Here is a 23,343-nt window from a genome sequence, read left to right as displayed (position 1 = left end):
AAATTACGTGACATATACTATTCACTATTTAGAGGACATTACTAAGAGGAATTAATTGAATAAAATTGATAAAAATTATAACTTAACTCAAAACCAAGAAAAACTAAGATAACATTGAAAACACAGAATGAAACATGAAGTAAATTTTACGAGGTGCAAAGAAAAAAAGAGGAGGTACAGAAAAGAAATGGCCTATTTGAAAACTTATTATAACAAATAAACCCAAAAGGTGTTGGATATATTGTACGAAGAGAGAAACTTTTTCTTTAAATGATAGATAGAGATATTTTATTAAATGCATTATAGCACTGGAGTAAAAGAAAATGTGGGCTTTGTAATGGACCCAGCCCAACCCACCGGAATGGAGTGTCGGGATGAGGCAGGCCCATTTGGTAGGAAGTTGGAAAAGTGAGAGGAACTGAACGTTATGCGTTTAGAGAAGAGTACAGGATACAAATTTGAGAAATGGAATGGCGCAATGACCAGTGCTTACGTTTATGACACAGTAATGGAGAAAGAAGCAATCGCCAGCAAACACTGAATCTCCTATCTCTAAGGATAAACAGTAAGAACATTTTTCTGTCCTATTTTCCATCTAATTAGGGTTTTCACGCTCTTCCTTCTTCTAGATCTAATACTTCTTACAACCTATTTAGAATTTAGAACAATGAACAACAATAATCCGCCAAAAAATGCTGCAACGCCGTCGTTTTTCACCAACCCGGCTGCACCCTCAATCCCCATGAACCACCCATCACCCCACCTTCTCTCACAGACGCAGCCTCAACCGCAAGCTGGTGCCTCTCACTTCCATGGCCATTTTCAGCTCTCGCAACCGCAAATCCACGTCCTCGCACAGCCACACCCTGTTCCTCCCCCACAGGTGCATAACAATTCCAATACCAATGCCAACGTCGCAACACCTGCGCCTCCCAAGCGTGCAAATCACAAACCCCCTTCACGCCCTCCAGGTTCCTCCAACGCCACCCAATCCTCTGCCTTCAAGACCATGGAACTTACCGTGGCGCCTCCTCGGAAAAAGAGAAGCTTTCCCGATAAGCTCATTCCCGACAAGGTGGCCAAGCTTGTGCCCGAGTCTGCTATTTATGCCAAGTTGCTTGAACTTGAGACCCACGTAGATTCTGTTTTGGTTAGGAAGAAAATTGATGTGCAGGAGAATTTGAGAAACCCTCGCTGTGTTAGGAGAACGCTTAGGATTTATGTGTATAATACATTTTCGAAACAGGTGAAAGTGGAACCTGGGAAGATAGATGTGGAGGAGCTTTCTTGGGTTCTCAGGATAACCGGAAGGGTGTTGGAAGATGGTAAGGATCCTGTGGCAGATGGAGTTTTGCCTAAAGAAAATCCAAGATTCTCGGCTTTCTTCAAGAAGATTACCATTTACTTGGATCAGGGTTTCTATCCGGATAACCATGTTGTTGTGTGGGATAGTGCCCGTTCGACTGCGCAGCGCGATGGTTTTGAGGTGAAGAGGAAAGGAGATAAGGAATTCACGGCGGTTGTTAGAATGTCAATGAATTATTCGCCTGACAAATTTATGGTATCGGCTCAGCTGGCTAGAGTGTTAGGGGTTGAGTTTGACTCCCGCTCTAGGATCATTGCTGCTCTTTGGCACTATGTGAAGGCTAAGAAGTTGCAGAGTCCCAATGACCCTTCGTTCTTCATGTGTGATGCTTCTCTCCAAAGGGTGTTTGGGGAGGAGAAGATGAAATTTTCGGTGGCTTCGCAGAAGATATCACAGCATTTGTCACCTCCGCAGCCTATACACCTGGAGCATAAAATCAAGCTTTCGGGAAATTGTCCAGCCGGAGCTACGTGTTACGATGTGCAGGTTGATGTGCCTCTTCCACTAGAGAAGGATATGTCTTCATTCTTGGAAAGCACTGAGAAGCACAAAGAGATTGATGCTTTTGATAAACTGATATCTGATTCCATAAAGAAGATCCATGAACATCATAGGAGACGGGCATTCTTTCTCGGCTTTAGTCAGTCCCCAGCGGAGTTTATTAATGCTTTGATAGCTTCTCAAAGCAAGGATCTGAAGCTTATTGCTGGAGATGTGAGCCATAGTGTTGAGAATGAACGGCGTTCTGAATTCTACAATCAACCATGGTAAGCATTATTCTATTCTCCTATTTCATTTGTTGAGAGTTGAAGATGGTGAAACAACCTTTTAAAACAGGCAGGTTAAGAAAGAAAGTGTCTGGCTGACCCTAATTTTAGACAGTAACCATTACTAATGCAAAGCTCCTCTAAATGAGCTAATAAGGGTGTACAGATAGGACCTTGATTTGATTTGAAGTACTTTCAAAAGTAGATACTTTTTTAAGTACAAACTTATTTCAGAGGTGCATTTTCCATTTTATAGTACTATTTTATTTGTTCTACAGAGTTTTGTTTGTGCTATCAAATGAGGCATACATTATGCGCTGCAAAGATACTAAATGTTTTATGTCTGATTTGGTAGAATAAAGGCAGAACCAGTAAGGGATTTAATCTTGATGTAATGGTATATATGACTGGAGCTTGTAATGAAAATGATTTAAATATGTCACTTTATTGTTTGGAGATTTTATAGTGGGATAGAGATTACCTTTTATTGTCTACAAAAAGGAAGCAATGAAATAAGCTATAACCTTATAGTTCATATATTAACCCCACTATAAAATCACATTCTTAGCTGGCCAAAATAGGGATTTTATTTTCTTAATTTTAGCTCCATCCACTGCACGCCAAATTGAGAGGGAATAAAAACAAGAATGGATAATAGAATGGGATAGATGAGGTCTCATCCCCTTCCATACTGATCTATTTTTATTTTTACAAAATAAACAAGGTTTAATCATCTCGGACATCCCTATTTATGCAGGGTTATCTCAATTAGGTCCTCGTATTGTAAATATTCTCAATTAAGTCCCTGTTTATGTAAAATTTAGTCAATTAGAGTTTTGCCGTTAATTTTGTTATAACAGCGTTAAGATTGCAGTGATGTAGGATGTTGACTTTACAAAGTGAGATATGTGGCAGAGTTACTTGGAATTTAATTACTTTAAAATTTAAAAAACTATCTTCCTTTTTTCTCGCATTCATCCTCTTCGTCTTTATCCTCTCCCTGCTGTCTCCCTCCGCCTCCCCTCCAATTCAAAGACAGTCTTAGTGGTACAACTACACTGCAATCCAACTGCTACACAGTGTGAATCAGTGAGAAAATAATAAAAGAAAATCACAAAAATATTACAAACAATAGACATAAAAAGAACTATCACAATATAAAGTGATGATATTCTCCATCAAATATAACCTGATAGCAACATCCTCTTCTTTTGCTAAAATATAGACACAGCAAGTTGCATAATCATGAACAAAATGAAACAAGCTCTGAGACTCTACGATGCATAATAAATAGGGATTTGGAACTCGAAGAAATGATAATGCGGTTAGTTTGAGAAAAACTCAGTATGCCTTAGTTTGATTGGGTAGATGGCATTAAGAAAAGAGGGGAAGTAGCAATGAAGCTTACAGAGAAGAAAGGGGTAAAAAAGAATTGGAGAAATCAAACTCCGGGGTTGGCACTGCAGAGCATACCCTGGGACAACGACCTACTCGAATCGATGCCTAGACAAGAAGTGAGGCGCGCTGACGATGCCGACGACACCGCCGAGTGCAGCGGAAGCAGCGACTACAGGCAAACAAGCTCCCCACCCACCCACCTGAACAGAAAAAAGAAGCGCAGAATAAACATAAAATCCAATTGGGTCGAAGAAAAGGGATCACTTCATAGGGGAAACAGTCTTGCCTGGCCGTAACCGGAGCACGAGTTTTGAGGAGAAAAGCTGAGGGTGTGGGCTTGGAAGCTGGTTTTGTGATGGTGGATTTGATAAAGGACAATGCTGGTTGCGAAACAGATCTATAACGAGAAGCCATTGCAGCCACCCACCAAATTCCAGAGTTAGGGCTTTCACCTGTCACAGTTCAAGAAAGGGTTTTGCTGAGGGTTTTGTCCTTTTCACTGTTATTTTGTCCTTATAAGACTATCTTTGAATTGGAGGGGAGGCGGAGGGAGACGGCAGGGAGAGGATAAAGAGGAAGAGAATGAATGCAAGAAAGAAGGAAGATAGTTTTTTAAAATTTAAAATAATTAAATTCCACGTAACTCTGCCACATATCTCACTTTGCAAAGTCAGCATCCTACATCACTGTAATCTTAACGCCGTTATAACAAAATTAACGGCAAGACTCTAATTGACTCAATTTTACATAAATAGGGACTTAATTGAGAATATTTACAATACGAGGACCTAATTGAGATAACCCTGCACAAATAGGGATGTCCGAGATGATTAAACCAATAAAACAACTTTCTCATCGACTTCATCTTCTACCTTCAATCCAATTATGACCTAGGATTCATTTGTTTGTATTTTTCAATGATTTTCATTCAATTATAAGAATCCTAAATTTTTTAATGATAATTAGACAAGTTTTTTGATAAAAAAAATGTTAACTCTGTTTATTCTCAAAAGTTGGAAAACGGAACCTCCAGGAAAAAAAATTATACAATCATATTTTTTCGAAGTTTATACTCCTTTGAGTGTTGATAATGACCAAGTAACATGAAGAGTAAAATTGGAAGATATGACGATTGTATCTTTTATTCATTTTTTAAGTCATGTCGGCCTTCAAATATATTACAAGAATTTATGGAATGTTTCTAAATGGTTTGGATTCTTTTATTTTTAAATTTCCAGGGTTGAGGATGCTGTCGTTCGCTACCTGACCAGGAAAAATGCTCGAAGTGATGCTCCTGGAAACATCTGAGAAATTGTGAAATAGCTTATTTTTTGGGGGTGGAGTAGTTTAGTTTTCTGACACCACCTCGAGGTCTTGACCCAACACTGCTAAACTTTCTATTCCATGCTTCATTTATGTTTTGGAGTAGAGTACTAGCAGAGAGTATATTGACTCAAGAATTGTGATCCCTAGCTCATTTTGGGAGTCCCAGAGCAGTTTCTGTATCTATTGGTTCTCATATGCTCCTCTCGCCCATTCTAGTTTGGTAAATTGAGCCAAGATCAATGAGCTAACAACTAATGTATGTAGCTCCAATATCTTCAAAATGGTATATATGTTTAAGTGTTATGGACTAGATATCTACCTTGTACTTTTTTTCCAGGCATGCAGTTCGGAATGCAAGGCTACATTTTACTGTATTTGCCTAATTATAGATTTATCAATTCGTTGTTTGAAGCACATAAGTTCATGGCTCTATCTGATAGTTTGAAGTAATTCATGGCTTGGAGATGGACGAGTTAACAATTATTTGAATGTTTCATATTGCCATGATTGTTGAGATGTCTGCTGGGAAAAATGCTTCTGTAGAATTATCAATCTGTGGATCAACAGGAAGAAAGTATAAACGAATGCTTTTGTTCTCTCAGTGCATTTCCAATAACAGTTTGAATGTAAAATCTGAATGCTCTTTGTGCCTGTATCGTCGTGCCAACTGAGAATAAACAGAGGAGTTGAGAATTGGTTTAGTCATTATTTGTGCTACTACGGGGCAACTATTTTGTCTGCTGTAATGTTGTGTATGTATGGTTAAAGGAATTGTTCAAGAGAGGAGACTATCTTTGTATTTGGATATTATTTAACCCAACATATATAGGACAAAAATAATAGTTTATATAATGTGTTATTTTAATAGTAGTTAAATTAATATAAAATGTTCCTAAAGTGCCCTTTATTAAAATTGATATCAAGAATAAAAGGATCTTGAAACGTAGAATCTCTTTTGAAGATGATGTCATTGAGTAAGGTGAAAGTAGTTGTTAACAGTTGCTTATATTTTGGTCCATAATTTATTAATTTTCTTCCTAAATTTGTGTGAATACATTCTTGTTTACGTGGGTGTGACGAGAACTGGATAAGCGAGAGAATCGGAAGTGGGACTGTTCTCCTAAAATTTTTTATAACGGTTAGGTCATTTTTGTGAGAATGTGAGATCTTAATTTATTTTTTATGAATTTCAGCTCACGTGATTTTTAAGATGTTAATTAATGTAAGTTTTTCTTTAATGTGAGAGCTTTTCAAGACTCTATTTTAATAATATTTTTCTCTAAACTTAGATTTAAAAAAATATTTTTGAGATAATGAGGCTGATAATAAAAATCATAGTCATGTGATATATGATCTAACTTAAGCAAATTTACTTCCACGAACTCTACTTGAAATGTCATCGTGACGAGTGATTCCCTTACTAGAACTGCCACGATTACCATCACCACGACCATACAAGTGAGAGTAGCTTTGAGTAAAATTTAATGAAAGATATCAAACCTTGTGTCTCCTTAACTTATTGCGTTTCATGACTATAAGAAGAGTTTCGATTTAATACCAACCAGTCCATCAACAAAACACTTAATCTTGGGAAGATAAATTCCTAGATTTGGAATTGAGCCCAACTACGTGCATTGTAGTCAGTAACTGATGCGCATAAGATCTTGCTTGAAGACCAAAATATTCTTGAATATTCTTCCAAACCTCGTTGGAATTATCCAACCCAATGACTTGAGGTAGAACTAAATTAGAGAGTAGATTGAAACCAAACAAGTAATCCCATGCTTCTACTTTCAATTAACACAATCAAACGTATAATCATCCTTAGTGAGATAGTGCAACGTAAGTAATAAATTGACAACAAATTGTTGTAGCTTTTGCGATTTTATCACTATTCAACATGTTGATAATTCGAGACATCAAATTTTTCAACAATTGAAGTTGGAAAAGATTGCGATAAATAAGCTATGCAAACGGAAGATGTACGAAGAAAAACTTGCAAAAGAGAAAACGTAGAATTTGAAAAGACAAAACATCAAAAAATTAACTTTAGATAGCATGTGCAAGTAACTCAACTATAGAAAATGATATAACAAACCAAATTGTATTGATTCATATAATTTATCAAAAATTAGCCTTTAATTTATATTTCTTTACAAACTAAGAAAATTATTAAAAATCAATTTTAAATAATTATACAAAAATATAATTTATTCATATTATTTTTTTATATTACACAAATTATAACATTTAAAAACAATTTTTTAAAGAATATTTAAATATTTAATATTTCATTTTACATTGAAATAAATAATATAATTTAAATGTCACAATAATTACATATACCATGGTATGTTACATAAAAAAATTATAATGCATATTATCACGTAGATTAATAATAACACAATTATACAAAAGATTTAATAATAAAATTTTATATATTTTAATTACCATTATAATTAAATTATTGTTTGAATATTTATACAGAAATAGGAGAGAGAAAAGATTTATTTTAACTCGCTAAATATAATCTAATTCTCCTTTGAAATAAGAGATAAGAAATAGACAAAATAGACAAAATATGATAAATGTGATAATAATATTATCTAAACGTAAGAGTATAAAATGAAAAGGATAGTGGTCATCTCATATGGTGGTGATATTATGCTTGTGTCCATCGAACGGAACCGTGAAAGCCCTGCATGAGTCTATTTCCAGCACTGTCGGCCGCAGCTCAACGGTTTGAAAGGGTGAATGCGTTGAAAAGGTAAAAGCCAAATAGATGTTGGAATTGACTACTTGATTATTTAAAAAATCTCAATGCAATGGTTAACAATACAAGATATTCCACATGTTATTGGTAACCGTTACATGTCTAACTTAACAAGAGTTGATATGCAAAAGACAAGGATGCAACCGCAGATCGTAATTAAAACTTGAAAACCACCATTGACTGTCCAATTCTGTAGTTGACCCCTACAAATCATGCCCCAAGAAACATACTTGATAGTCGCGAAACGGTAATAGCTCCAAAACGATAATATTCATCTGTAACTGTAATTTGCACTGGGTATGTATATATATATATATATATATATTAGTTCCAGATCCTAAGTTACATTAAACACTAACTACTCTTACATTGGATGCTTAATGAACAGGGTATTCCTACCACCACGCTATGCTTTAACCAGTTGCGTCTTTTAGACGAGTAATAAGCTCCTCCTGTAGATTTTATTTCGTTTATTAGGTAAGGAGAGAAGGTAAGCGAGCACCTTGACAACAATCAATCATGGACAATAATATACCAGTTGACAACCACTACACTGTGACGTATGGAGTAAACAAAATACTATCAAGCAAATTAATGAGCGATATCTTCCAAATGCATGTATGTTAAAACTGTAGGAAGACTGGAAACTTGCCTTCTTTCCCTTGGTTGAAAGACCTTTAGCTTTCAAAAGAGCACGAAGTCTCTCTACCGTCAGGTTGTGCAAGTCCCTAGTGGCTGTTTGACTGTTTGATCCCTCTGTATGATTAAAACCCATAATAAGACAAATTGAAATATAGAGGACAAAAGATCAAGCCTGCTAAGTAAGTCTCTTTCAATTAGGAACCATTGCTATGGATTGAACATATGACCTCAGCTGAAATCCTTTCCTCATAAGTTCAAAATAATCAGAGAACAGCTCAGGAGGCAACTCAACCTATCTTGTTTACCATTATTCTTTATTAGTCTCTCTGTCACTGGTGGATATATTCATGGTGAAAGGGAAGAGGATAGGTAGTCCTGCTAGAGCATTGAACCTCCAACACTCTCACCAAATCAAAGTCGTGAAAAATCATGTCATTCAAAAGCAAGCTATAAGTTCCATCGACCTCTTAAAGGTTTAGAATGCAAAGCAAATTCTCTTGCTTCTCAGGAGACCACACTAGTGACTTTCGATTATACGAATTAATAAAACATTAAAACCCCACTTTGAAATTCTACAGCAAAAACAAGCATCATTACATGCAAAACATGTATTAAAGGAAATCACTACATAGAAAAACTAACATATATGTATATCTGAAAGGTTAAGATCAAAGCATAAATCAGCAAGCAGATATCTGACTTCTATACTCTTCAAAAACAAGGTTAAGGAACTGACGTCTTTTCAAAGAAAAAAATTGAATTTACAAGGACATATACAGCACCAACGACCAACCACGGTTCTGTTTTAGGTTTGTCCTAAACTACTGCCGGTTAAAATTCCTTTTAGGAACCCAGCTTAATACACCATACCAGCCATAATTTGGTTCATATCAGTCAAAATACTCCTAGAGTTGGGACGCAATGTGCACTTTGAGGACATGGAACTTAAAAGTTCTCATATCATATACATTTCGAAACACACTCACCTTCCTGTGTTCTACAGCACTTTCTTAAATAACACTAAGAAATACCTACCTTATAGAACTCAGTATAAATTACCAAACATGAAGGTTATGTCTATCCAGTCCATATTTACTAAAAAATTAGAGAAAATGTTTATCGAGTTATTTAAAAAGAGGTTGACATGCACGTCTGAACATGTATCAGAGACATGTCTTCAAAAAGTATAATTAAGACATGAGTAATGTTGGACCTAAATGAGAATTTTGATTTTGAACTAGTAATATCAAGAAAAGGATAACATTTTTGTCCGGAGCAAACTCATTATATGGAGGTAATTAATTTATGACAAAAATCTTCAAATATATTTCAGATTTCACCCAATGCTAACTTATGATAACAACCACATGAACCCACCTTGTCGGGAATTTATTTGATTATTTGTTTTCTTGGCTGAAGATCTTTCCAAAACCTTTTCAGCATTCCTGACAAAAAGGTTTGATTAGATAGTATTCAATAAATAAAGACCAAGATAAAAAGATAGGCACCAGATAATGAGGGATAGATGCCATAACTTTTTCACAAGTTACCAAGCTGTAAGAGAGAAAAAATTGATTGGGAATTTGTACATTGACCATAATGTACACTTGAAATATCACTCTTCCACAAAAGGTGGGAATAATACCTCTTTCTGGAACCATCAGATCCATCCTTTGAGCTGGAATCGCCCCTTTGTTTCTTGAGGGTGAGTGATCTAATCAGTATGTTTTGTTGGTTTGTCTTAATATGTTGACCTTCTGCATAACCAAGGGAATAAAAAATGCCTATTTTACAATTATTATCTATTTAGAAAGTTAAAAGGACAAAGCTAATATCGATAGGAAGAGTATATATCATAGCATTATGACCAACAGGATGGTCAGAAATTTTTTAGAGGTAAATTTTACGAGTAAGAATTCTCTAAATTAAGACTACCGAAACAAAGATAAGTGACGATAAAAACAGTTAGCGCTAAGAAGCCAAACTACATAATGAACTCACATGTTCACATATATACTATTTCATGATAAAGTTTCGATCAATGGACATGCCTCTAACATTAAATTATGTGTAAACAAACAGTATTTGAATCTGGCAGAGTAAAATTTCCCATGCGGATGAAAAATAACTGATCTTACAACTGGTAATGACAAGGAAACTTGTGGCTTAGAGGTGTTTATAAGGAAGAGAAAGTTTATACACCGATGAAACATTTCTGTTTGTTTCTTCTCTGAGGTTACTGCTTGGCAGCAGGCCAACATAAAAAAATTTGAAGCCGTAACAATATGTGTTACAAGTTGAAACAAGGTAAAGAACAAGACCTGGTGGCGATGTATCATGATCGCATATATAGGCCCGCATCCCCCCCTGCACGATCAGAATATCAAATTAAAACATAATGTCTCTCGTATAACAAATAACAATTAAAAGCAGGAGGTCTCCTAAGTTCCACCAATTGGAGGGATGTAATTTTCCATGAGAAAATGAACAAAAAAAATTCACCATGACATTTACAACTCAACATAAAGAAACATGTGCATCAACGAAGGTAGGGTTACAGAATCACTAGCTAATAACTATAATGTCCTATGACCCTGTTTAGATAAATTTCTCTAAAAGCACCCGTGAGTGAAGAGAAAGTGAATTGAGTTTCTCTCACGGGCCAAAATCAACTTATGAACTCTCTTCTCTAACTTCTCAAAAAACTAACGTGCATAAGTTGCTCTATGCAAAAAACTATATCCATTTTCTCCTTCTCATTGTCTTCTCCTACAAGCCTCTATGAAGAAGTTTATTCAATACATTGCCTACTTACACAACAAAGAAGCCAGCATAGTACAAATGCATGATCATCCACGAAAACAAAATCCCTTAAACCATACAATATGAAACTTCTATTCTATTAGCGGTGAACTAGTTGATATCCAGTCCATATTAAATCATCCAAGTTTTAACACCACAAATTTTAACATCAGCAAGCTTGGATTAAAACTCCATAACAACCCCTTCAAACAAACCTAAGTTGAATAAATATCTCCTAGAACTTTTTCCCCGCTAAAAACCTTGAAATTCCATAAACTAGAGACAGGGAAAAAAAGTTTATGCAATACAATAAACATGATTTCACACAAAAACCTAAATAACAAATCGCTTAGTTTCACCAGCGCTTCTACGAAAAGCAGAGAGAACGTTCTGAAAGCACACGGATCGAAATCATCGCAGTGAATGTAGGTAGGTCCGAAATCCGAAATCGAAAAAAATAAAGAATGAGAAGAGAAAAAGGGGAATTGAAGTACCGGATTGGACGAAACGACGGTGGAAGAGAAGTGGCCTCGAGAGGGGAGATTGGCGAGGAAGGAGGAGGCGGCGGAGGAAGAAGGATTGGGTGCATCCATTACCATGGAATGGAAGTGAGGTTTCGCAACCGCAGTGAAAAGGAGAGGACTTGGCCTCTCGTGTGCTCTTCGCAGTGTCACACTAACACACTATAAAACTTAAGCCACGACACCAAACATACCGTAACTTTCTCTCCCTATGCGCTTTATATACATGTGGACCAACAAAGCCGAGGCCTTATAATCTTAACTCTTAGCTATAATATGCTATAATTTATTCCTATACTGGACACTTCTCCTTATTGTATATTTTTACTTTTTCATATTTTATTTTTGATAATATAATTCGTTCTTTGTTAACAACAATTATATAAAACTTCGATTCATTTTAATTTTAATATATTTTTATTCATTGTATTCATATCAATATCTTTTTATTCATATTAATAGCTTTACTGGATTTAGAAATTGTTGAAAAAAAAATAAAAGAATCATTTTGCTTTTTTTCATGACAATTGAAAAGAAATAAATGTTATGGTGAGTCCATTTCATATTTATATATATATATATATATATATATATATATATATATATATATATATATATATATATATTTAAGTGTATGACCTTTATTTATATTATTGGTGTTGTAGTTATAGCTATTGTGTTGTTATGTTGTGATGTATTGTTGTTATTGTCACATGAGACTAAGCTAGTCACCAAAATAAATAAGTGACTTTAATGTCATTAGTGGAATTTATTGAAAAGTATAAGGACTTAATTATATAAAGCTAACTAATCAATAAAAGAAAATGATAGTTTCTTCTAAGAGAGAATAAATTTAAATTGAAGAGTTAGCATAATTGTTTATTCTAAATGTATAACTATGTAAACTATTTGTGATAACTTTTAACAAAAAATCTTGAGGCATTGAGTTTATTAAATTTTTTCTCTTGTATTATATTTAACTTTGTCATTTAATATGAGTTTTAAACTCACAATTAAATTATTCAAAATACCTATCAACCTGTTATGGGTCAAATCAAATTACAAAGTTTTCAATTCATAAAAAATAAGTCGAATTAAACTAATCTATTTTTAGTTTAATTTATAATGAGTCAACATATGTGAATCCAATTGAGTTGATTGATATTCATAAATAAATCTCCTCGCCATCCCAATATAAAAACGAAAAAAAAAATTATTCAATTGATATAACAAGTCAAAAGTCTTAATTTCTTTTATCTTTTTTACTTAATTAAAAACTCATATCTTTCAAAACTTTTTTATTTTATTTTTACTTAATTAACTCAATTTTTTTATATCCTTCTCATTTTTCTCACCCAACCATGACCGGACTACCATATTCTCTAAGTTCTTCTAATTATTAACTTCGATTTACATATTTAGATGGAAGTTAAATTTAATATATTAAAATTTATATTTAGGTTTAATTGTCTACTTTGTCCATAGTTTCGTTGTAGTGTGTCAAGTTGGTTCTCCTTTTTAAAAAAGTTTTAATTTTGTTCACACCTAAGTCTCATATGTTAAATATGCAATAGTTAAATTAATTGTTTCATTATATGTCAAAAGAGTATGGTAAAGTCGTAAAGTCACATTGTCTTAATATATTGGTGCTCACGCGTAATTGGGGTCTCTTTGCTGCATTTTGATTCGGTCTTGGGATTTCTTCCTCTTCTTTATGGATTCAGATTGAGTTCTTGTTTTTGGGGTTTCTGCATTTTAGTTCGCGTTTCAGATGTAGCTTTCTAAAATTGAGAATTTAAGGTTCTTGATTTTGCGAGTTAGGGTTTTAATTGTTATCTAGTTTTGGGCGTTTTGTTTTGTTATCTAAGTTTTGTGAATTGGGATGCAAGGCTTTCGTTTCAAATTTTTTTTTTTTGAGCTATTGTCATTGCAAGACGAACAACACTAATTCAGTGAAGTCCCAAGAAAAGAAGAAGAGCATTTCCTCAACCAACTACCAAAGAAGAAGAACAATTTGTCAACTAAGACCCACTACTTTACTCCCAACACACAAGAGTAAACTCCAAACCCTAAAAAAGAATAAGACAAAAAAGAAGATAAAGAAGTAAAAGACAAAGAAGAAGAAGAAGAAGACATACCACACTATTGTCATATATAAGTTGGTTGGGGATACACACTTGACTTAGGACATCCATGTATACCTCCTCTTTATAACCACATTACATTACATTTAAACATTTATAGACTTAAAAAATTAATTCAAATTTTTTTTATTCAAAACTTAATTGCATTATATATATATATATATATATATATATATATATATATATATATATATATATATATATATATATATATATTCCTTTTTCTCACTTTATTATTCTAAATACGTCCCTCTAAGCAAAATCGAGATTATCAACTTGAACTCCGAAAGCAACTTGTAAAATTACAAACTGGTTTTGATTGATAATTAATTTATAATTCGAGATTATTCTCTTAAGTATTCATATGTATATGGATAACAAAAGTATTACTAATTGGATTTAATGCAATAATTATTTAGTGCACTTATACTTTAATATTACTATTATTTGCTAAAATAAATAAGTTATTATTAATATATAGTGAGGAAATGAGCTAAATAGATTTCTTAATAAATGTTAGCTATTATTCTAGTTAATATTTTGAATTAATAACAAAAGAATTTAAATAAAAGTATAGAAGAAAAACAATATATTAGGCTTACAAGGTTTTTAATAACAAGAGATTAGACTACTTTAATTAAATTAAATTTTAAAAAAATTATAGTAAAGTAACTTGTTTAATGGATTATATCTCTTTATCTATACGTGCGTGTGTGAATGACATAATTCGACGAGATAACTCAGTTGAGATGCACATGCTTATTTATAAATTCAAAACTCAAATATTCCAAATAAAATATTAAACTGTTTTCAAGTAAAATATCACTGGTCCATAAATTTTAAGATATGTATCCACATTCACATCATAAAACTTTCAAATATCAGAGATCCAAAACAAAATATTTGATTAAGTAAAAAAAAAAAAAATTTCCTTAACAAATTCCACCAAAATATAAATTCATAAAAAAAATATTTAGAATAAATAAAAACCTATTTCATTTTACAAAATTAATGGGTTAGCAGTAATTCCTAAATCGTCATCTACTCCTAGGTATGATCATAAAATGGAAAGAAATAAGTTAGAGAAAAAACAACTTTTTTTAGTAAGAGAGATGAAAAAAGAAGAGAGAAATAAAAAAAGAAGAAAGTCACAGATACCTTTTAATTTTATTTGTCATAATTTAAATTTATAATTATATTTCTTATAGTATTGTTCTTGAACATACATTTATATTTAAGAAAAATGTTTTATATACAGTTATAAGAGAGAAATAAAATAAAAAAAAGTGATATATTTATAAAAATATATGATTTTATAAGACGATAAAGAGAAAATAGAAGATATATGATAAGTCTTTGTGAAAACAAGATATGGGAGTGTTTTATGGAATTTATTAAATTAAGATTTAACCATACTATAATATAAAAAGATTAAATATGTGTTTAGTTAATAAAAACGAAATTAAAATTTATTTATATAAAAGTTTTTAATACATTTTAAATTTCAATTTGTAAAATAAATGAATATAATTATTTTATTTTAATTATATTAATTTTTTTTGTATGAAATATATTTTTCAACTAATATTAAAATAGAAACATATAAAGTGATGTAACCAATTAAAATGTTCTAAGGGTCTGTAAATTTAATAAAGGGTCTTTGGGCCTTATGTGGGGTAGTTAGACCCATCAGATCAAAGGCAGGGATGGCAACGGGTCGGGTCGGATACGGATAGTGCCTACCCGCAACCCGACCTGACAAAAAAAATCCACCTGCTACCCGCACGGATATCCGCTTAAAAAATATCCACGGATATTTTAAAACCCGCGGATACCCGTAAATATTAAAAAAAAATATTTTAATAAATTATTAAAATAAAATTTAAATAGAATTACAAAAAATATATAAAATATAATATAAATTAAATTAAATTTAAATTTAAATTCAATTTTAATTAAATTTAATCTTGTAAAATATAAATTAATGTTAATTTTAATTAAATTTAACTTAATAAAATATAAATTAAATTTTTATTTTTATTTTTTGCGGGTAGCGGGTATCCGTACAAATAGTATAATACCTGCACCCGACCCGTTTATAAGCGGGTATTAAAATATCCGCTACCCGCGGGTTGCGGGTAGTAAATATCCGTGGGTATCAACTATCCGTCGTGGATTTTATCCGCGGATATCCGCGGGCGCAGATTTTTTTGCCATCCCTACATATGACCTTAGCAGGGGTCTTTCTCCTAAGTCAGCTTTCCACTCCGTCAATTTTTTCCTTTTCTCTCTAAAAATCCATCTTCTAAATATTGCTCTGCCTTCTCTCTAAAATACCACCCTATTGAACCGTTCAATTTTTGAATAGGTGGTGCTCAAACGTTCACCGCGTCAAGGGCTCCGTAACGGGACCGAACGGGTTCTTGTTCCAACCGGTAAGTCACTTTCTCCTTTTCTCTACCGTTTCTAGCACCTATGGCATTGCTATTTTACTGTAACATCCCAAAAAAATTCACCCAAAAAAAAAAAATATTAAATATTTCAAAACTTAAATGTTGTAATAATACATAACATCCCGAACATAAACTAAAATATATACATCAGTTTTAAGCTCAGACGCAACTGCAAAGATAACCTTGAATCCTTCTAATTCGATCTTCCATCTCTTCCTCCACTTGCACAGGATCACGTGACAATCCTTCAACTGCTCCCGTATAACATCACACATTATACGATCATCGCATTCACATGCACAAACAAGCAAAGTAAGGGTGAGCTAACCTGAAACACATCATTTATAAAACTTGCATAGCTATTTCAATACAAATATCATATAATAATTAAGTCAGACATCCTCAAGCCAACGTACCACAATTCCTGTTGGACACTCATTCCATAGTACCTAATAATCAATCCAGTACACAATAAACTCTCATCCGGATCATACGTTGATGAGCAAATCAACGGAAGGTGCCCCACTTGTAATTTCATTCTTAGTCCCCTCAATATGTCCACAATCAACCACAGATCAAGACATCCTACTACAGTGCCCTCAACCTCAATACATACCCAGATATCATATCATTACTGAATCAAACGATAAAACAACGAACTTATATTACATCGGATACTGTTTATACGAACATTAAGATTGATCACTTAAGCTCGAATCTGAACATCAAACGCTATTATACCGAATACCATTAGGTCGAATACCAAAAGATCAAACGCTAATTAAAATCAAGTACTTAGACTTCACGTTAAGACAGTGTACTCTACTAGAACAATTACTATTATTTCGAATACTATTCGAACGATTGCTCAAAGATCAAATCTCACACACCACAGATTAAGTACCAATCGGACGAACATTTAATTGATCACTTTACTGGATTTAATTCTGTCTGAGGGTAACCTCATCGATACCGGATGTTCCCTACATACAACCACTAACTATTAATGATCCTTACCTGAGACAAGCATCATCCGACCCGAGCATTACCTATGAATGATCACTTCCTGAATCATGCATCATCACAACTAATCACTATTTATTAATCGATCGTTACCTCAACGACTATCGAGGCTGGTCACTCCCTATAAATGATTACAACCTCAGAGCAACATCACAAATAAAGATCATTCCCTAAGAACCATCGCTACGAGACAGAACACTATAATAAAGAACGCTTGAGTCTGGGTTAAACGCCTAGAGTACTCTGCTGAACACCTCAGTACTGACCGAACGTAATCAAACTAAACCTCAGGTTACCAAATTAAAATCGGACGCTAGCTACCTCAGATCCACTAACATCAAGATCAACTGTTACCTAATAACGTTCGCTACCTAAAAATAAATAACACCAAGACCGAACGTCACTAGTAAGAACGCTCGTTACTACCTATAGATCCAACAAGTTTTACTTCCCGTCTCTCTCTCGAAGTATTCCAAATCCAACTTTATCTGCACTACCATCTCTCCCGTATCCGTACGACTATCACAGTTAGAAACCACAGCCACAACATGCAGATGAATAACCAGAATTATCACATTATAAACCCACTACATATACTATAACAATCCCCATGATAAATCGACTCACATGACTCTGCAGACTAGTCTTTCATAAACTGATGTCGTTTACTTGTAATTCGTCGTCATAACCTGCTCTCAATAACAGGCGACCCGAGCCGTCATCCATCACGACTTCAGACCTATCTCCCCGACTCCTCAAGGACTAACGAGTAAAAACATCGATACTACGCGTAACGATGCACTATACTCAACACGAGCCGAAGTCAGTGGGCGAGACATTCACCTCCTCGCGCAGAAGAAGGTGACACTCGAATCTCCGTCTCACGCGTGAGACTAGCAAAAATGCTAAAAAGACCGACGAAGTTACAAGTAAATAACATAGTGTATGTACCACCTCCAACCGAATAAACGTGCTCAATCACGAAGTCATACATATTCTCAATAATATGTAAAACTAGAATAAACGTGCTCAATCACGAAGTCATACATATTCTCAATAATATGTATAACTAGAATAAACGTGCTCAATCACGAAGTCATACATATTCTCAATAATATGTATAACTAAACCAATATTAGATCAAGAAAAATAACCAACAATTCTCAATAATTTCTTCAAAATACTCCCACGGATTCATGCATTATTACCGAACGCTATTTCCAACTCTGATGCTGTCTGAACGAACGTCCTGAAATCAATCCTCATCAAAACCGAACGCTGCCGAGCTCCAAGGACGAACGCTCATAAAACCAAGGACGAACGCTCACCAAGCCAAGGACGAACGCTCCCAAAACCAAGGACGAACATCCAAGATCCACTCCGAACACTTAAACCCGAACGCTCACTTATACCAAAAACCGAACGTTCAATTATACCCAAAAACCGAGCGCTCACTTATACTCCAAAACCGAACGGTCGTTAAACCCAAAAGCCGAACGCTCATAATTACCACAAGGCCGAACGCTCAATTACTGAGCCGAACGCTAAGATCCATCACTTAGGCCGAACGCTAAACCATTGGACAATTTGGACGAGCGCATAATATCAGACATCTTCAAAGAACGAACGCTCTTTATAACCTATGGACGTTCGTCTTGAGACTAAGGCCGAACGTTCAAGATACTCCACCAAAATACTAAGTTACGGACGAACGCTCACAATTCACTGTTTGGACGAGCGTCTCATATATACAGACTTGACGGACGAACACGGACGTTCGTTCAAAACCGAACGCACAGTAATTTGGACGAACGTCCAATTTCACCAGAATTGGACGAACGTTAAGAAATTGGCCGACCACTATTTGGTCGAGCACTGTTGGGACGAACGTTAAGAAATTGGCCGACCACTATTTGGTCGAGCACTGTTGGGACAAACGTCCAATTTTGATTCCCCAAAATTGGACGAACGCGCATTCTGCAGAAATTCTGCAGAATCGCACCAGAGTCCAGAAACCCAGAAAACCCTCCCCTTTTCATCCAGATTTTTCACATATTTGCAGCTAAGCCAAAATATCTCAACAATCAATGAAATAAATCAAGCTCCCCTTACCTCTTGAAGACTTCCATGTAAGTTTTGCGATCAATCTCCTCCTAGACGTGCAGATCAAGATCTTCCAGGAACTTCAGCAGCTCTTCACTTCCTCTTCCAGCTCTTGGTGCAAGAACTCCATCATCACCAGATGCCCAACTCAGATCCTCCTCTAAGCCCCTTCCAAGGTTGGAACAGCTTCCCATGGGTGCTCCTTGAACGGCTGGAAAACGGGAGAAAGGGTTCCCTTCCTCTAGCTGCTCTCTCACATGGCTCTCTTCTATGCTAGCAAACTTGAGAGCTTAAAGACGTAGCTGGTCCAGCAAAAGGAGAAGCCACCTTCACGGTCCAGGAGCAAACTTCCAAACACAGCAGAAAAATGGAGGGCTCCCAACATTATTCCTTCTCTCATGTCCAAGAGGTGCTCACGGGTGAGATGCATCTCCCCTGACGCCCAAAAATGAGAGCCTCCCCTCTTTCCCCTTCCAATAATTGCATCCTGAGAGTCAAAGAGGTGGGTGACCACCATGCCCCACTATGTCCCCCACCATTAAAATCACGGGTCTTACAGAATGCATGCCACTAGAAGTGTTCTACTTCAAATTTGTGGTAATTTCTAGCCTAAAAAGCTAATTTTATCACCATTGGGTGATTTATAGGGTGTCTTTGAATTTTGCCGTGAGGAACACTATTTAGATCATCCTGTCAAGTAAACTGTGAAGTTTTCCAGGGGAGCTAATTATTTTTGTATGAATTTATTTTACAAATATATGCAGGTTAAATGTTGAACTGGTGTGTTCTTGTGAAGCTGTTCTACTATGTTAATTTTTATTGGATAACTATGACTGAGACTGTGGAATTGTGCTTAAATAATTTATGCTTTGGTGTTGAACTGGTACATGTGGCAATTATGTTTGTAAGTGTCTCTGTTGAAATTAATCTGTTTTGGTTGAAATTGTTATGCTTGGAGGGTTTGGAGTAAGGGCTCTGTGATAGCATGTATATGGGCAGGTACTGTTTAAGGTTACTGTGAGGGGAAGGGTGATATATATAATTGGGTATTTGATGTCTAAAACAGTGTAGGACAATTTTAATAACTTAGATAATTAAATCATAACTTGTTAAAAGTCTTTCTTTGTTGGTAGGATAGAGGGGACTTAAAAACCTGAGTTGGCACATCCCTGATCATAGAGCAGCCCTGGCCTAGTCCAGTACGTTGTGACTAGTCATATGTGCTAGTACCGAAGGTGAGTCTGATGCGTTCAGACATCTGAACCCTCTCTGATGACCAATTGGAGGAAAGTAAGATCTCTACTATGATAAAAATTAGACAAGTAGTTTATCAAATAAGAACCATGATATGTATATATATATATATATATATATATATATATATATATATATATATATATATATATATATATATTATGAGAACAATTTATATCATACGTTTCATATGTTAATATAAATTGTTATGAGAACAATTTTATATGAACGTAAACTGGTGCATGGAGGGAATCTCACTCATTTTTCTTCTTCTGTTTGGATTGCCAGGATGTATGTATGGTGTTCTTGAGTGGTTGTAAAGTATATGAATGTGAACTACAATGATGTAATTGAGTATGAAGTAGACATCTCAGGGTGAGATGATTGAAAGTGATGTGTGGGGTGTTGTGGTTGTTCTGTATAAGCTTTGAACTGGTATGTCTATCCCTACACTCGAAGCACTGTTCATGCTCAAATAGAGGAAAGCAGTGTAATTGGTGAGAGTAGAGGGAGGTTCTCGTCTATAGTCTTAGAGTTTAGACATAGACAGATGGGGCATTTACCTTGCATAGTGTTGGGGAGTGCCAGCTGAGCTACGTAATTGCAAAGACGACCAATAGTTCGACAATTATACCAGGATGAGTCGTATGAGTGTTTGAGTCATGGTTTAAAGTGGTATTGTTCTTTATATGTAGCTAAGCACGATGATATTGATTGATTATCTAGCTTACTTGTATATGTTTCCTTTGCGATGATCATCCACTTGGATGGAAGCAGATTTTGTTGAGGAGGTTCCTTGGAGGAAGAGTTGGAGGATGCTGATGATGCAGTATAGTATTTTTAGGATTTCTAAATTTAAGTTGGTGTTATTTTGAAGTACTATAAACTGTTTAAGTTTTAAGTTCTGTCCTTTTGTGTGGATGCTACTATTCTACTTTTACTGTTCTCATGTGGATGCCTAAGTTATATGATTGTGATTATTATATATTTAGATGTTGTTAGCATGTTTAATTTTTAAAAAAAATAACATAATTAAATTAAAAGAAATATATTAATTTATTTTTAAAGTTTAAACATTAAAATATATTATAGTTTGGAGAAAAAACACATTTTATTTTCTATCAAAAATAAAAAAAATATTTGATAAGTAAAAAATATATACAAACAAGAATTAGATAAAACAAACCAAAATTAAAAATTAGAAACGATAAATTAAACAGAGCAAAATTATAATTTAACTTTAATTAATTATATGATAAACTCTCACCGTCACTGTTATGAATGATTGGTTACAGAAATCCGCAATTGTATGACGGTGTGAAACCAGAAAACATGCAATGTCTGCCTAAAGTATCACAAACTTTAGCCACCATTTGGGATAATGATATAGTAACCATTTCAATGTTACTGTATCTTTTCCAGTGCTGGATAAATGACAGAGATAGTTTTCAAAGACAACCAAATTTGTCAACTAAACATGATTCTGTATCCACGCTATCAATACACTTTTACAATCATCAAATGGATTCCATATACTATAAGGGATAGAGATTAAAGTGTTTTCTTTTTATTAATCATTTCTAAAAGTCAACAGATGCAGTGCAGTCAACGTTTCAACCATTTCTATATATAAAATATTTTCTCCACAATAACCATAGAGTATTGTACATAGTATGATAATTGTTAAATACTTTAATCATTTGTTGTAGCCGTAAATAGAATTAGAATATACAAAATTGTACCGTATCTGTATTTATGTATTTATTTATACATATATTAACAAGTTTGACTAGAGAGTAATTAGTATTTATTGGAAGAAGGAGTAACTACTAACAACATTTTGTTATTCATTATCAATATTAGTCAGGGACTACAGAAAACTACACAAAGAGTTAATTTGTTATTTTCATCCTTAAAATATTAGATTAACATGTAGAATTAAAATTGTATTTAGTTTTCGATTTTCAGATAGCAAATTATAAATATGAATGCTATAATTTAATTTTATGATTATTAAATTCAAAACAACAATCTATGTTTTATTTAATATAATTTTTTTTTCCTATGAACTACTTTTAGTCACATTTTTAGATAAATTATTATTTAAACATATTTTAGAATATTAATTCAAAACGCATGAAATATCTCTTTATCATATTATTATTTGAACAATATTTGATAATTATAAGAAAGGGTTGGAAGACGTAGCACCGCAAAATTTTGGTTGGTGTGAATTGTTTTGTGTCATAAAATGAGATAATTAATTATTTGTTAATAAAAATGATTACGCACCTTCTCAAAGGAAGGAAGAAAAAGTAAACAGTGCATCTGTATACAACTGAGCATTGATTTGCTTCACCTGTGGGACGCGTGCCAAAATTCCACGCAATGAATACAAGGCAGAATCAGAGTCAGAGTCAGGGACTCAAAATACACTTCAGAAAAGATAACTCAGCTACCAAACAAGTATTGTATTAAGAAAATGGACAGAAGCAACATATTTTAATATATATTTTTTTAATTGAAATCATTGTCTTGTAATTTATTTTATTTAATAAATGTTTCTTAAAAATATGGTTACAGCCACTTCTTACACACAACTAGTCAAAATATTAAGACATTTTGAAGAACAAAACAAAAAATATTAGTTTGATGAATGTACAAATTATTGTAGTCTTTTTATTTTTATAAAAGGCGTATTGTAATGATGGACACCTATACGTACGTGGCTAAATTGCGCAACCACCAAAGGCAAAATACTAACTTACGCA

At 34.0% G+C, this 23,343-nt stretch overlaps 2 protein-coding genes across 3 annotated transcripts; one reads left to right on the top strand and one right to left on the bottom strand.

The window, feature by feature from the left end:
* The first annotated feature begins 402 nt into the window (after window positions 1-402).
* LOC108321318 (SWI/SNF complex component SNF12 homolog) lies at window positions 403-5,719 on the top strand. Of its 2 annotated transcripts, XM_017553043.2 has the most exons (3): window positions 403-565; window positions 657-2,133; window positions 4,770-5,719. In XM_017553043.2, exons 2-3 carry the CDS (start codon window positions 668-670, stop codon window positions 4,837-4,839), a joined length of 1,536 nt encoding a protein of 511 aa, XP_017408532.1. In that variant the 5' UTR covers window positions 403-565; window positions 657-667; the 3' UTR covers window positions 4,840-5,719. The 2 variants fall into 2 exon arrangements, with proteins under 2 accessions (XP_017408532.1, XP_017408528.1); XM_017553039.2 differs by having other exon boundaries at window positions 403-2,133.
* A 2,034-nt stretch (window positions 5,720-7,753) lies between these two features.
* Window positions 7,754-11,804, bottom strand: LOC108329026 (uncharacterized). Its single transcript, XM_017563043.2, has 6 exons — window positions 11,569-11,804; window positions 10,594-10,639; window positions 9,918-10,029; window positions 9,650-9,717; window positions 8,283-8,386; window positions 7,754-8,082 (listed from the first exon to the last, which is right to left on the bottom strand). The coding sequence occupies exons 1-6, from the start codon at window positions 11,671-11,673 to the stop codon at window positions 8,044-8,046; spliced, it is 474 nt and encodes a 157-aa protein (XP_017418532.1). The 5' UTR covers window positions 11,674-11,804; the 3' UTR covers window positions 7,754-8,043.
* Window positions 11,805-23,343: the final 11,539 nt, after the last annotated feature.

The sequence above is a fragment of the Vigna angularis genome, chromosome 1 (genome assembly GCF_016808095.1).
Source record: "Vigna angularis cultivar LongXiaoDou No.4 chromosome 1, ASM1680809v1, whole genome shotgun sequence".
Lineage (NCBI taxonomy): Eukaryota > Viridiplantae > Streptophyta > Magnoliopsida > Fabales > Fabaceae > Vigna > Vigna angularis.
Note: the sequence above shows the minus strand (reverse complement) of the source record. Positions and strands in the feature narration are given on the sequence as shown.

What these genes read in the sequence shown, in the direction of transcription:
- LOC108321318 (XM_017553043.2), top strand. Translation starts at nt 668, where the DNA reads ATGAACAACAATAATCCGCCAAAAAATGCTGCAACGCCGTCGTTTTTC. An exon ending in GAATTCTACAATCAACCATG is followed by an intron (nt 2,134 to 4,769) that starts GTAAGCATTATT and finishes TTAAATTTCCAG; the next exon opens with GGTTGAGGATGCTGTCGTTC.
- LOC108329026 (XM_017563043.2), bottom strand. Translation starts at nt 11,673, where the DNA reads ATGGTAATGGATGCACCCAATCCTTCTTCCTCCGCCGCCTCCTCCTTC. An exon ending in CCGTCGTTTCGTCCAATCCG is followed by an intron (nt 10,640 to 11,568) that starts GTACTTCAATTC and finishes CTGATCGTGCAG; the next exon opens with GGGGGGATGCGGGCCTATAT. An exon ending in TCATGATACATCGCCACCAG is followed by an intron (nt 10,030 to 10,593) that starts GTCTTGTTCTTT and finishes TTGGTTATGCAG; the next exon opens with AAGGTCAACATATTAAGACA.